Here is a 13,767-nt window from a genome sequence, read left to right as displayed (position 1 = left end):
ATCAAAAAAAAAAAAAAAAAAAAAATGAACCACATCCGCCGCGGTTTTTTTGACGTGAGTTGGGCCAATCTTATTTCATTTAAATTTTTTTTTTAATAGTTTTTTAATTTACAAAATTCATACGCACCACGCTTACATTGTCGTCCGACCGACCGACCGAACATAGGTAAGTAAGTTACCGTTAATAATAACCCGTCACCAGAGTTGGGCTTTTTTTTTATTCGGATAACCTTTTTTTATTCTACCGTGATTTGACTAAAAAAGAATTGCCCAAATAATAATTTAGCTAAAAAAATTATCCAAATAACGCCCAACTCTGCCTGACACGCTGTTGGTAGATTTTTTTATTTTTTTATTATCAACACAAAAAAACTTACAGTGTCTACCTAAAAGATCCGTTTCAAATAACAAAAACGATGGGCTATACTTAGGCTATGTCACAATGGTTCGAAAGTGATTTCTAGTCCCTCGAGAGTCCCATTTTTATTAAATATGCAAAAAATATCAAAACAATTAGGTAGAGTTTTTGATTAATTTTTTATATGTTTCTTAGACATAATATAAAATTTCAAGGTCATATGTGTACATGGACGTTTTTTATTGCTATTTAAAGTTCAGTTATTGTAGTTTGGCGGTTTCTAAATCATAAAAAAATAAATATTTGTATTTAATTTTTTTATTTTAATAAAAGATAAATAAAGGAAAGAAACATTATTTTATGTTATGATCTTTTTTTATGAAAAAATCAGATGTTTTACATGTTATTTTTTTTATTTAAGAGAGAAGTCCTAAAGTTTACCCATATATCAATATACAAAGGTGTTGTACAGCTAGTATTCAGGATTAAAAAAATATAAAACAATCTTACGTCGGTCAAAAATTACAAATTAGAAAGTACGTTTATTCACTGCAATTTTTTAATTTATATCCAACGCCATCTTATTTGCATTGTGTACTAGGCAATTTTTTTTTATTTTTTAAAACATGAATAGTTGGTTTACAACACCAATGTATTTATATGTGGGTAAATATGGGCAAATTTTAGTACTATTCTATTAAATAAAAAATGTGTAAAATATCCGATATTTTTCATTAATAACATTTTTTTTCCCTAAAAAAAAACATAACTTTTTTTCGCATCTTGCCGATATTTTTTTTTTACTTATTTCTTTTCTCTGGTAAGCGATTCAATCGAGCCTATAAATGTAGTGGGGTCACACAACAGCTAGTTTCGGTATGTGTTAATTATTGTCATCAACGACCGGCACTTTTGTAGACCACAAATAACAACATAACAAAATCGGATTTCACGAGTTGTACAATTAAAAAAAAAAACAATTTTCCTCTGCGGTCTTTGTACATACGGCCGACCGTTAAAGCACGTACTCGGGGAAAATGTATTAGTTTTTTTCCTTGTACCTAATTGTTTTGTCGAGGGAAGACAAAAAAAAAGCCCACTTTGAGTGAGGTCGGATGCGATCAAAGTCCTCCCAGCGTTTTTCTCGGTCGACAAACAAACGAACGCAACTCGAAAGCATTTAACGCGATATTAATACATGGAATAAGCCAGTGTGTGACAAGTCATTATTGTTATACATTGTATTTGTATATTTTGTTTTAAATTAAAACCGTCTCATCGCGTATTCAAGACGAGTGTCTACGCTTTTTTACCGCCACCGGATTAATAACGACTAGTGTTTTTTTGTTTTGTTTTGAAAAAGTCCCTCTTAAACCCAAACGTGTGTTGAAAACAAAGAAAAAATAGGCACTGTTAACGTGTACATTGTTGCAAACATGTGGGGTAAACATGCAGAATTAGAATACTTAAATCTGTATCACAAAAATGTTGCAAGGTCTTTTCGGTAATGCATTACAAAAATATTTATATGTTGTGCGTTGTAACCGAGTGACAAACAGTGATCGGCTGTTAAATCATTAATCTAGAGAGCGGATTTTCAGGGTTTACGAAAGCTTTGAAAATATGTTCATCCAGTAGAATATGCTCAACTCCGAAAATGATCTCTAATCTCCAAAATATGCACAATTATATAGGCTTATATATATATATATATAATTATGTACATTATATGCACCCATAGAGCTGCATTAAGCGCTAATAAACATGTGAGAATATAATAAAAATCCGCTCTCTAATCGTTGCGGTTATATTCAACTCCATAATAAGATATCGCATAAAGTGGCCGCTTAAAAAATAATAAAGTAAATAAGTGAAAAATATATAACCAACGCGGAAATTACCAAAAAAAAAAACAAATAAATAACCAAAGCACAGAGAACTTCAATAACTTAGTCCCCTAAATGATGTGTTTAACTTACGATTACACTGCTATGGCCACAGCGATGGAACAAACAATAGCAGACATTTTTTTTTTTATGAACTTTTGTTGCAGGTATGTTCTTACAAATATTGCGGTGAACTAAAAATGTCAAAGGGGCCGTCGTTGGCTTTTATGCGTTATCCAATTCATCGATGTTCCATTTCCATCGAGAACTTTGTTTCAATAAAAACGTTTTAATTCGTCAGGCCTATTTTGTGTTGTTAATGCAGCTTGAAAAAAAAAATTACCCATTACTTTGTCCGTTTTCTGGTCAACAATATTGTTTTCATAAAATATGTATTGTTTTATTAAAAATGTTTAACAAAGTCAAATAAGATAAAATGTGCAAATTTCGCGAAACCCATAAAAATGCTTGTCTATTTGCCTTTGTTAAACATTTTCAAACACATTTATAAACACTATCCGTGACCGGCTAATGGGTTTAATAATGGGTTTGTTTTTTTACCTTAAAACTTAAAATTATACTGAAATAAATGTATATTTGATTTTTGAATATATATTTACAGACACTGTGTCTGCAAAAGTGGAAAAACAAGAAAACCATAAAAATATTCGTCTATTTGCTTGGGTTAAACATTTTCAAAAACACATTTAGGGAAACTATTGATAATAAAATAATGGTGTTAATAATGGGCTTTTTTATGTTGCATAAGTAAACACAGAATAGGCTTTTCGTATTAAAATGTTATTATTGAAAAAAATTGAGCTCTTGAAGGAATTGGGACAGGGAAGAATTCGAAACCGTATAAAAGCCAACGGCGTTCTCTTCGAAATCATCAGTTCAACGCAACATTTGTTGACCGATACAACAAGTATAGCATTAGCAAGCATTTATCAACAACATGTCAGCAAACATTTGTTTCATCGCTGCGGTCCTAGCGGCAACCGTAAGTATAAAATATCTAAAAAGGCTTTTCAATTATAGAATACTGTCCAAATGAAAGTAGCAGAGAAATCATTTAGAAAGAGCGAGAGAGAAATAGCATAAACTGATGGGATGGTTTGTGTTGTGTGAGGATGTACCTATAGGAAGTGGAAAGTACTTAAAGGAAGTGGATCTCCCTATCTTCACATCCTTCCAGTCATATACTCTGTGCATATCCTCTAGGCCTTTACTATTTTTATTTTTATCAAGTAGGTCTCCCAACACGACCCGCTTATTCTACTGTCATTTACTTCTTGTGTATGCTTTAATATTGAGCTATTCGGTATAACTGGTTTAATTCCCCCCCCCCTCCCCGTTAGTTAGTATTCAGTGTTCACCGTTCTCCACTGTAGGACCATATCAGCTCTTTGCTTTCGACGGTCATCAACTTCATCCATACACTGGTCAAAGATAGCTTTAGGTGTGAGTTTGTTATTGACCTTACAGACCAGAGTCTGAACTTGAACGGTTAGGCTAGTGTAAAGTGCACCTTTATGAGCTGCTGAAATTCATAACTTGGAAAGTGTAGTTCTCGATAACTAATTGGGGGGGGAGAGGGGGGATTCCCCTTCTAAAACCGTATACTTGGGCTTATACTTGTCTCGGCTATCACAGACGATCGGTGTGGATTTTATGCGGGATTCCCACCGTCAACAGAGGTACTCTCGACATAGTTATGGATGTACTAAGGCGAGAGTACATCCATTGACGGCGGTGGGAATCCCGCAATGAAACCGTCGCCTTTATTGTGTACAGCAAGGGTTCTCCCTTTCTTGACGAACACGGCATAGAAGTTGCGATCCTTTTCTCAGGCGCGTCGCCTGTTAGGCGGCCAGTCCGGTTCTAATTCCAAAGCTACCCGTTGTAGTATTAATTGAACACTAGTTTAGTAACACTTTTTATCATAAACTGTTTGTCGGTTGCCCTTTAGGCGTTCACTTTAGCGTCGTCGTGCCCAAACGTCGACACGTGCAAATGTGATAAGCCGGCCTACACTCCGGGGCAGGTGCCGTTCTTCGATTACTACGAAGGTTTCGGTCCAGCTCATTGCAAGGAATTTTTCGGTAGTGTCGTTGAGTTGCAAGTAGATGTGTTGCCGTGCTTCGAGGCGTACGTAAGCGTCGGCGGCGAACCGGAGAAACTGAAGTACAAGTCCGCTCTGAACGAATACTACACGCTCAACCCCGACCAATGCGGACCGGACTCTACCGCCATAGTTGAATACATCATCTCCATCACACCGGCGGATGTTCCCGAAAACGGAGATTGCGATAAGGCCTTGACGTGCCCTTGTGGCGCCGAAATTTTCGGCGCTTTCGAAACGTGCTATTCTGAAAAGCCTGTCGTCGCGTTCTTCGAAAAAAGACAAATGGAAAGCGTGCTGGGACCGTACACAAATTGGAAAGCCAATAGAGACGACCCGAAATACGAAGCCGATTACATAGAGGCTTTGTACGCATACTACGGAGGCCAAGATCCTTCGGTGCTCGCAGCCGATTGTGAAGCCTTCCCCAGCGAATGCGCAACATGGCAGCACCGCAATCTGGTGGTGTGTGCCACCGAAACCTGGTGGTCTAGCACCGGGTGCACCTTATGTTGCCGAAGAAAAAATTAATGTCCCACCTACGGTTTGTCCGAAACCTAGCCCACCTGGAACTGTAATCGGAACAGGCGGTGGTTATTGATAACGCACGTCTCCCGTTTGTTGTAAACCTTATAAAATTTCAACTTAAAACTAACTATGCTGCAAATTCGATACAGATGCTCTATATTGTATGTCCGAATTCAAGAAATAATAAAGATATTTATTGATAATTTAATTTCACTATTATTGTTATTTTTTTCACCGTTATTTCCTACAGTTTATTATGATATGCATACTACTCGGTAAACGATTTGCAAAATTAAAAAAAAAAATATATATATATATATATATATATACTGCTAGTCCAATTAACAACCATTGTCCAGCAACGTACTAGTAAATTGGTTGTGTTGATAAAAAATACAATAACCATAGTTGGTATTCTCCTAACGAGAATACGAGGATATTTCATAATGATCGGTATATAGATCATTAGTTAACATTATGGCGTGATGTACAGCACACCATCGATAATAGATTTTCATGTTCAGTCTGGCTTTGTGTTTTTCAAAATTAATCTGTTAAATGACTACCCGGTAAAACTACAAATATATGACTATTATAAAATGTTTAATTTAACCAAGTGTAGGCCTAAAATTTGGTAATTCTGTACATAAAATTGATCCGTTAACGATCGTGACTGTCGTTGATAATAATCAAACAAGGCATATGTGATTAATTTGTTTTTAAATAGACTAAATGACATGTTAAATACACCTGTCATTCTATCCATTATTTTGTGTGGTTTTCAGTTGCCCTAACACGTTAGTTAGGCCAATATTGTGTGTAACCAGTAGCGTTCTGTCTAGTTAACAGTTTTATTTTTTTCATAAACAAATTGCTATATTAATATTGCTCGCCATTTGAGCTTTTTTGGCCCAATCTTTACACAATGCAGGATATGTGCGTTTTAATCAAGCTAATTGATTTGCAGAGTGTTCCGGTAGGCAAAACTAAATCGTTGACAACACAACTTACCTCTCTCGAAGTACATTTTGCAGCTCGTCGGACATTTCATAAATCTGGAAAACGAAACGAAGCAAGGTCACTTAAAGAAATAACTGAAAGCCCATCTGGAGCGTCATATGTATAAAATAAGTGTAATACATCACCAAAAGAAAACTCAATATCTTACTCTCCTAATGAAACTATAGCATTTTTATTGGATAACAAACTAACAAAAAAACAACATATTAATATCAGGTCGTCAACCAAAAAAACGGAATGCTGATATTTATCTATCAAAGATGTTACCCTGAACGTTTATATTATGTTAATGAAACAATATGTGAGGTTACTCGAAAACGTATCCAAGATAGATTCAAAAACGAAATGGGTTAACTCGTTGCTGGAATAAAAATTAAATTTTCACCAACCTACTATCAAGATTCTTGTTTTTTTTTTTTTTTTAGTCTTGGAACTACTAACAATTTCGAGTGACTATAAAATTACTATTTTAGCATACTTTGACGTTTATACCATGAATACATCATCTAGTTGTATGTAAAACTGTATCCGTGGTCTCATGAGCCAGCAAGTGTGCAGAAAAGTTCTAATGCATGGACAAAGCATAAGTGCACCATATGTCGCCAAAGTGTAACAAAAAGTGCTATTTCAGACCACAGTGCCTCGCGGTAGTTAAATAATTAGATTATATTATTATCCCGTCAATATTTTTATAAATGATATAGCCTTTAATCTGCACTTTGCTAAACCATATTCTTTTGCTGATGATTGCAAATTACTTGGGTCTGTTAAATCGGTTAATGACTCATACTTATTACAGTGACATTGATGCAATTGAGGAATGGTGTCTAGAAAATTATACGAGTCTAAACTTATCTAAATGTAATGTTATTTCTTTTCATCGGAAAAGGGAACCTATAAGATAGTCTTATTCAATATCAAACTTTGTGTTGCCAAGCGTCGCACATATTAAAGATTTGGGAATTACATTAACTTTTAACCACCACATCTCTATAATTGTTAATAAGGCTGCAAGACAGTTAGGTTTTATTAGACGACATTGCAAAAATGTCAATAACATTATAGCTTTAAAAACACTTTACTGTTCTCTCGTTCGATCCTGTCTCGAATACAACTCATCTGTTTGGTCACCACATTTCCGCTTTATTTAATACAGGATTTAGAATCCATTCAAAATCGATTTCTACGTTTTATTTCTCTTAATTGCAACATTTACAGAACTCCACAATCATTATATAAATGTTTACTAAATTGTTTAAATACAGACACGTTAGAAATGAGACGTATAAAATCGCAATTTAATCTTTTTGTATAAACTGATAAATAATTGTATAGATTATATTGAATTATTAGCAATAATAAATTTTAAGATAAATATACGCAACCCAGGTCCGTATGTAATATAAAAAATAAAATAAAAATAGGTCTCGGACTATATTTAGAGACTGAACGACGATTAAGTTTAATTCAGACCACTGTTGAATTTGTTTTAAAAACCGAGACGACTATCAGGGTGTACAGTTTAGTCCCTAAATGATGTTTTTAACTTACCATTACACTGCTACGGCCACAGTGATGAAACAAACTTTTGCAGACAATTTTTTATTGAAGAACGCTTGTATGTTCCTACAAATATTGCGGTGAACTAAAAATTTCCAATAGCACGTCGTTGGCTTTTATACGATTTCTAATTCATCAATGTCCTATCTCCATAGAGAGCTCTTTATTTTAATGATAACGTTTGTATTAGTTCGAAAAGCCTGTGTTTTTCGAAAAGCCTATTCTTTGTTTGCTTATGCAACACAAAAAACCCATTATTAGGTCCATTATTCGGCTTTAATCAAAAAACAGAAAAACTATAAAAATATTCGTCTATTTGTCTTTGTTAAACATTTTCAAAACACATTTTTGGAAACTATTAAAAACCACGTAATGGGGTTTTTTATGTTGCTTGAGCAAACACAGAATAGGCTTCTCGAAAACATATTATCCAAAAAAAAGCGGTTTCGATAGAATTGGGACAAGATAATGGTCTTAATAATGGGCTTTTTAATGTTGCATAAGCAAACGCAAAATTGGCTTTTCGAAAAAAAAACATAATTAAAAAAATACAGCTCTCGATTAAATCGCGACATGGACGTATCCAAAATCGTATAAAAGGCAACGGGGTTCTCTTCGAAATCATCAGTTCATTGCAACATTAGTTGAACAATACAACAAGTATAGCATCAGCAAGCGTTCATCAACAACATGTCAGCAAAAACTTGTTTTATCACTGCGGTCCTAGCGGCAACCGTAAGTATAAAATATCTCTCTAAATGTTATTTTAACATCTTAAAGGCTGATCAATTATAAAATAATATCCAAATGAAAGATGTCATTATGAACATTGCGCAGATTATTCTCTCTTATAATTCTTCGTTAGTTAGAATTCGGTATTCACAATTCTTCGCTATAAGACCATATAAATGTCGTAGTACTTTGCTTTCGATGGTCATCAACACCATCCATAAACTGGTCAAAGATAGGTTTATGTTTGTTATTGACCTTATCGACCAGAGTCTGAACTTGAATAGTTATGCTAGTGTAAATTGCACCTTTAATAGCTGCTGAAATTCATAATTTGGAAAGTGTAGTTCTCAATAACTAATTAGGAGGTTTCCCTCCCTAAAACCGTATACTTAGGCTTATACTTGTCTCGGCTACCTCGTTGGTTTTAAAATATACATCTGAGTGGTGCTGATTTTATGTGGGATTCCCACCATCAACAAAGGTACTTTTGATATAGTTTTGGGCGGACGGATGGTAAACTATGGCGAGAATACATCTATCCGTATGTATTCAAAAATGAATGTTCGCCGCACTATGTTCCGGCACAGGCGTGTACAGAATTACTCTCTAAGATTTTCCCTTATGTGACGAACAGCCATAGAAGTTCTGATCAGTTTCTCAGGTGCATCACCTGTTAGGCGGCCAGTCCCGTTCTAATTCTAAAGCTACCGGATGAATTATTTTATTAATTGAACTAATTTAGTAACCTTTATTATACAAATTGTTTGTCGGTTGCCCGCAGGCGTTCACTTTAGCTTCGTCGTGCGAAGTGTGTAGAACTCGGGCAGATGTAGATGTCTTAGTTTTCTTCCAAGGTTACCAACAAGACGTACTCGAAACTTTTTTCCAAAAGTGTGATTGGAGTGACAAAGAACAAGTCTACACAGTATACCAGCGGTACGTGCAAGATGGCGAAACGGTTCTACCCGATTTCAGGACTGCTCTGTACGGTCACTACGAAAAGTGCCCCGAAACAATCGAAGTGGACACTAAGACCATAGTTGACATCTCCGCCACCATCGAACCGAAAGAGTGCCAAGTATGCCAAGACACCGGAGTCGTACGTTGCCCTAAAACTAAATACGACATATTCGGCTTTTTCGAAACGTGCTACTCTGAAATACCTGTCCAGAAGTACTTCGAGGAAAACCATGTGGACGTTAGCATAGTGGATTCGTACAAAGCGTGGAAAGCTGATAGGCAATGCGAGTTAAAAGAAAATGACTACAGAAAAGCTCTGTACACCTGGTACAAAGCCAACCCGGATGCGCTGAATCGGGATTGTGCTAATTTCCTCAATTACTGTTTGAGTACCAAGTGCCCGAATAATGGTGGTAACCCACCGGCTTTAGGCAACCCCCCCGTTATTATACCAAAGCGGCTCCTGCAAGTCAAGTCCCTGCCGGCAACACTAACTTATTGATAACACTCGTCCATTCGTGTGAACCTTATTAGTATATAATTATTCAACTTAAAGAAACTTACTCTGCTGCAAACTCGGTGTATACTCGGTGTTGATAGATGCTCTATTAATGTTATTATGTATGTCCGAGTTCAATAAATAATAAAGACATTGATTTGATGATTTAATTTCACGATTATTATTATTATTATTTTGTTTTTTCACACCATTATTTCTTCCTATAGTTTAAAACGGATTGGTTTAAACAAACTGTAATTTGTTGTGTTGATTAAAAATACAATAACCATGGTTATTATTCTCCTAACGAGAATGATTATATTTCAGAATTATTGCTATGTAAATATAGATCATTGGTTATCTTTATGGTGTGCTGTACGTACTAACCATCAGCAATAGCTTTGGTGTTTAGCCTGGCTTTGTAGTTTTTTGGAAAATTAATCTGTCAAACGACTACCCGGTAAACTACAAACATATGACTATTATAAAATGTATAATTTAGTCAAGTGTAGACCTAAATTATGGTATTTCTATACATAAAACTGATTCGTTAACGACCGTGACTGTTGCTGATAATCAAACAGGAAGATGCGACAAATATTATTTTTTAAATTGACAAAATATGTGAGGTTATTCAAAAACATATCCAAGATAGATTCAAAAACGAAATGGGTTTACTAGTTGATGAAATATATTACAAAGTATCATACCAGTTACTATAAATTCTAGTTTTTTTTAAGTCGTGAAACTTCTAAAAATAGAAACACGACACGAAGATTATTTAAGGAGCCAAAAAAGTCCTCCGACATTAATAGAATTGATTATGAACCGGTTGGTGTTATTTTAATAACAATTTCGAGTGGCTATAACAATACTATTTTAGCATATTTTGAAGTTTATACCATAAAAACAGCATAGTTGTATGTAAAACTGTACCCGTGGTCTTATGTGCCAGCAAGTGTGCACAAAATTCTAATACATGGACAAACCGTAAGTGCATCATGTAGCGCCTTCCTAATGGTTCGTTTTTTTTTTTATATAAAAAAAAGAACCAAGTTTTATTTTACAATAATTTCTTATTGTAACATTATTTTACCCGCTTAAAATGCTATTTCAGACCACTGTGTCTCATGACGGTTAAATAATTAGATTATATTATTATCCCCGCCAATAGATCTCGGATTATATTTAGAGACCGAACGATGATTAAGTTTAATTCAGACCACTGTCGAATTTGTTTCAAAAACCGTGACGACTATCAGGGTGTACAGTTAAGTCTATAAAATATGTTTTTAACTTACCATTTCACTGCTAAGACCGCCGTGATGAATCAAACTTTTGCAGACAAATTTATATTGAAGAACTCTTCTATGTTCCAACAAATATTGCGGTGAACTAAAAAATTCCAATAGCACGTCGTTGGTTTTTATACGTTTTCTAATTCATCAGTGACCCATTTCCGTAGAAAGCTTTATTTTAATGATAATGTTGTTTTCATTCGAAAAGCCTGTGTTTTTTTGGAAAGCCTATTCTTTGTTTCCTTATGCAACACAACAAAACCATTATTAAGTTCATTATTTGGTTTTAATCAATACAGTTTTCATAAATGTATTTGAAAATAATGTTTGGATAAAGTCAAAAAATAAATAAAATGTGCATATTTCGTGAAAAACAGGAAACGTAAATAAAAATATTCGTCTATTTACCTTTGTTAAACATTTTCAAAACACATTTTTGGAAACTATTAACGACCGCGTAATGGGGGTTTTTATTTGTGGCTTAAGCAAACCCAGAATAGGCTTCTCGAAAAACATATTATCAACAAATAAAAAGCGGTTTCAATAGAATTAGGACAAGATAATGGTCTTAATAATGGGTTTTTTTATGTTGCATAAGCAAACAAAGAATGGGCTTTTCGAAAAAAAACATTTAAAAAAATAGAGCTCTCCATTAAATCGGGACATGATCGTATTCAAAATCGTATAAAAGGTAACGGGGTTCTCTTCGAAATCATCAGTTCATTGCAACATTAGTTGAACAATACAACAAGTATAGCATCAGCAAGCGTTCATCAACAACATGTCAGCAAAAACTTGTTTTATCACTGCGGTCCTGGCGGCAACCGTAAGTATAAAATCTCTCTCTATTAATGTTATTTTAATAACCAAAAGGCTTTTCAATTATAAAATACTATCAAAATGAAAGTAGGAGATAAATCATTTAGAGAGCGAGAGAAAAGGAGCAAAAACTGATTGATTGGATGATTTGTGTTGAATGAGGCGTACTTATGGAAAGTGGAAAGAGATTAGAGTCGATAGAGTGAAGCAGTTTATCCTCCTATCATCACATCTTTCTAGACATCTACTCTGTGCATATCCTCTAGACCTTTACTGATCACTATTTGTTTTATCGAGTAGGTCTTCCAGCACGACCCGCTTATACTACTCTTTTTCATTTCTTGTGTTTGCTTTAATATTGAGCTTTCCGGTGTATCTGGTAGAATGGTCATCAACTTCATCCATAAACCGGTCAATGATAGCTTGATTTAGGGTTGTTATTGACCTTTTCGACCGGAGTCTGAACTTCAATAGTAATTCTAGGTAAATTAGCGGTGCTGATTTTATGCGGGACTCCCACCATCAACAGAGATACTCTCGACATAGTTTTGGACGGACGGATAGTAAACTATGGCGAGAGTACATCTATTGACAGTGGGAAATCCACATTGAAAACGGTCGCCTTTCTTGTGTATAGCACCGCTTATCCGTATGTATTCAAAAATCAATGTTCACCGCAATATGTTCCGGCACAGGCGTGTACAGAATTACTCTCTAAGGTTTTCCCTTATGTGACGAACAGGCATAGAAGTTCTGATCAATTTCTCAGGTGCATCACCTGTTAGGCTGCCAGTCCCGTTCTAAATCTAAAGCTACCGGATGAATTATTTTATTAATTGAACTAATTTGGTTACATTTTTATGAAAATTGTCTTTCGGTTGCCCGCAGGCGTTCACTTTAGCTTCGTCGTGCGACGTGTGTGTAACCCAAGGACAGGTAGATGTCTTGGTTTTCTTCCAAGGTTACCAACAAAACGTACTCGATCTATTTTTCGAACAGTGTGATTGGAGTGACAAAGAAGAAGTCTACACAGTATACCAGCGGTACGTGGAAGAGGGCGAAACGGTTCTACCCGATTTCAGGGCTGCTCTGTACGGTCACTACGAAAAAATCCCCGAAACAATCGAGGTGGACACTCAGACCATAGTTGACATCTCCGTCTCCATCGAACCGAAAGAGTGCCAAGTATGCCAAGACACCGGAGTCGTACGTTGCCCTAAAACTAAATACGACATATTCGGCTTTTTCGAAACGTGCTACTCTGAAATACCTGTCCAGAAGTACTTCGAGGAAAACCATGTGGACGTTAGCATAGTGGAATCGTACAAAGCGTGGAAAGCTGATAGGCAATGCGAGTTAAAAGAAAATGACTACAGAAAAGCTCTGTACACCTGGTACAAAGCCAACCCGGATGCGCTGAATCGGGATTGTGCTAATTTCCTCAATTACTGTTTAAGTACCAAGTGCCCGGATATTATTGGACCTGGACTTGGCCCCGCCATTATTCGACCAAGACTTGGCCCTGGCCCTGCAGTCAACACTAATTATTGATAACACTCGTCCATTCGTCTGAACTTTATTATATTATTATTAAACTTCAAAAACTTTTAAACTCTATTAACGTTATTATGTATGTCCGAGTTCAAGAAATAATAAAGACATTGATTTGATGATTTAATTTCACTATTTTTATTATTATTATTATTTTGTTTTTTACGCCATTATTTCTTCCTATAGTTTAAGACAGATTGGTTTAAAATAAACCGTAATTTGTTGTGTTGATCAAATATAGAATAACCATGATTTGTAGTCTCCTAACGAGAATATGGATATTTTTGAATGTTTGGTATGTAAATATAGATCATTGGTTATCTGTATGGTGTACTGTACATACTAACCATCGACAATAGCTTTGATGTTAAGCCTGGCTTTGTGTTTTTCAAAATGAATCTATTAAATGACAACCCGGTAAAACTAGTGTA

At 35.2% G+C, this 13,767-nt stretch overlaps 3 protein-coding genes across 7 annotated transcripts in view; all 3 read left to right on the top strand.

Moving 5' to 3' along the window:
- Positions 1-13,767, top strand: part of LOC126833820 (DE-cadherin) — a 139,251-nt gene that overhangs the window by 99,674 nt on the left and 25,810 nt on the right. The window lies entirely within an intron of this gene.
- LOC126833831 (uncharacterized) lies at positions 65-9,838 on the top strand. 4 transcript variants are annotated; one of them, XM_050565389.1, is made up of 3 exons: positions 65-166; positions 2,412-3,247; positions 4,217-5,080. In XM_050565389.1, the coding sequence occupies exons 2-3, from the start codon at positions 3,203-3,205 to the stop codon at positions 4,898-4,900; spliced, it is 729 nt and encodes a 242-aa protein (XP_050421346.1). In that variant the 5' UTR covers positions 65-166; positions 2,412-3,202; the 3' UTR covers positions 4,901-5,080. The 4 variants fall into 4 exon arrangements, with proteins under 4 accessions (XP_050421346.1, XP_050421347.1, XP_050421349.1 ...); XM_050565390.1 differs by lacking the exon at positions 65-166 and having other exon boundaries at positions 788-3,247; XM_050565392.1 differs by lacking the exons at positions 65-166; positions 4,217-5,080 and adding an exon at positions 8,991-9,838 and having other exon boundaries at positions 3,122-3,247.
- LOC126833832 (uncharacterized) lies at positions 11,662-13,463 on the top strand. Its single transcript, XM_050565393.1, has 2 exons — positions 11,662-11,792; positions 12,674-13,463. Exons 1-2 carry the CDS (start codon positions 11,748-11,750, stop codon positions 13,334-13,336), a joined length of 708 nt encoding a protein of 235 aa, XP_050421350.1. The 5' UTR covers positions 11,662-11,747; the 3' UTR covers positions 13,337-13,463.

This window comes from Adelges cooleyi, unplaced genomic scaffold, assembly GCF_023614345.1.
Source record: "Adelges cooleyi isolate 19-005CV unplaced genomic scaffold, UGA_ACOO_1.1 ACOO_flye_CR_arks_rails_tigmint_CR_PRNA_2, whole genome shotgun sequence".
Classification (NCBI taxonomy): Eukaryota; Metazoa; Arthropoda; class Insecta; order Hemiptera; family Adelgidae; genus Adelges; species Adelges cooleyi.
The sequence above is the reverse complement of the archived record's forward strand: the minus strand, read 5'-3'. Positions and strand labels throughout refer to the sequence as shown.

What these genes read in the sequence shown, in the direction of transcription:
- LOC126833832 (XM_050565393.1), top strand. Translation starts at nt 11,748, where the DNA reads ATGTCAGCAAAAACTTGTTTTATCACTGCGGTCCTGGCGGCAACC. An exon ending in CTGCGGTCCTGGCGGCAACC is followed by an intron (nt 11,793 to 12,673) that starts GTAAGTATAAAA and finishes GGTTGCCCGCAG; the next exon opens with GCGTTCACTTTAGCTTCGTC.
- LOC126833831 (XM_050565389.1), top strand. Translation starts at nt 3,203, where the DNA reads ATGTCAGCAAACATTTGTTTCATCGCTGCGGTCCTAGCGGCAACC. An exon ending in CTGCGGTCCTAGCGGCAACC is followed by an intron (nt 3,248 to 4,216) that starts GTAAGTATAAAA and finishes GTTGCCCTTTAG; the next exon opens with GCGTTCACTTTAGCGTCGTC.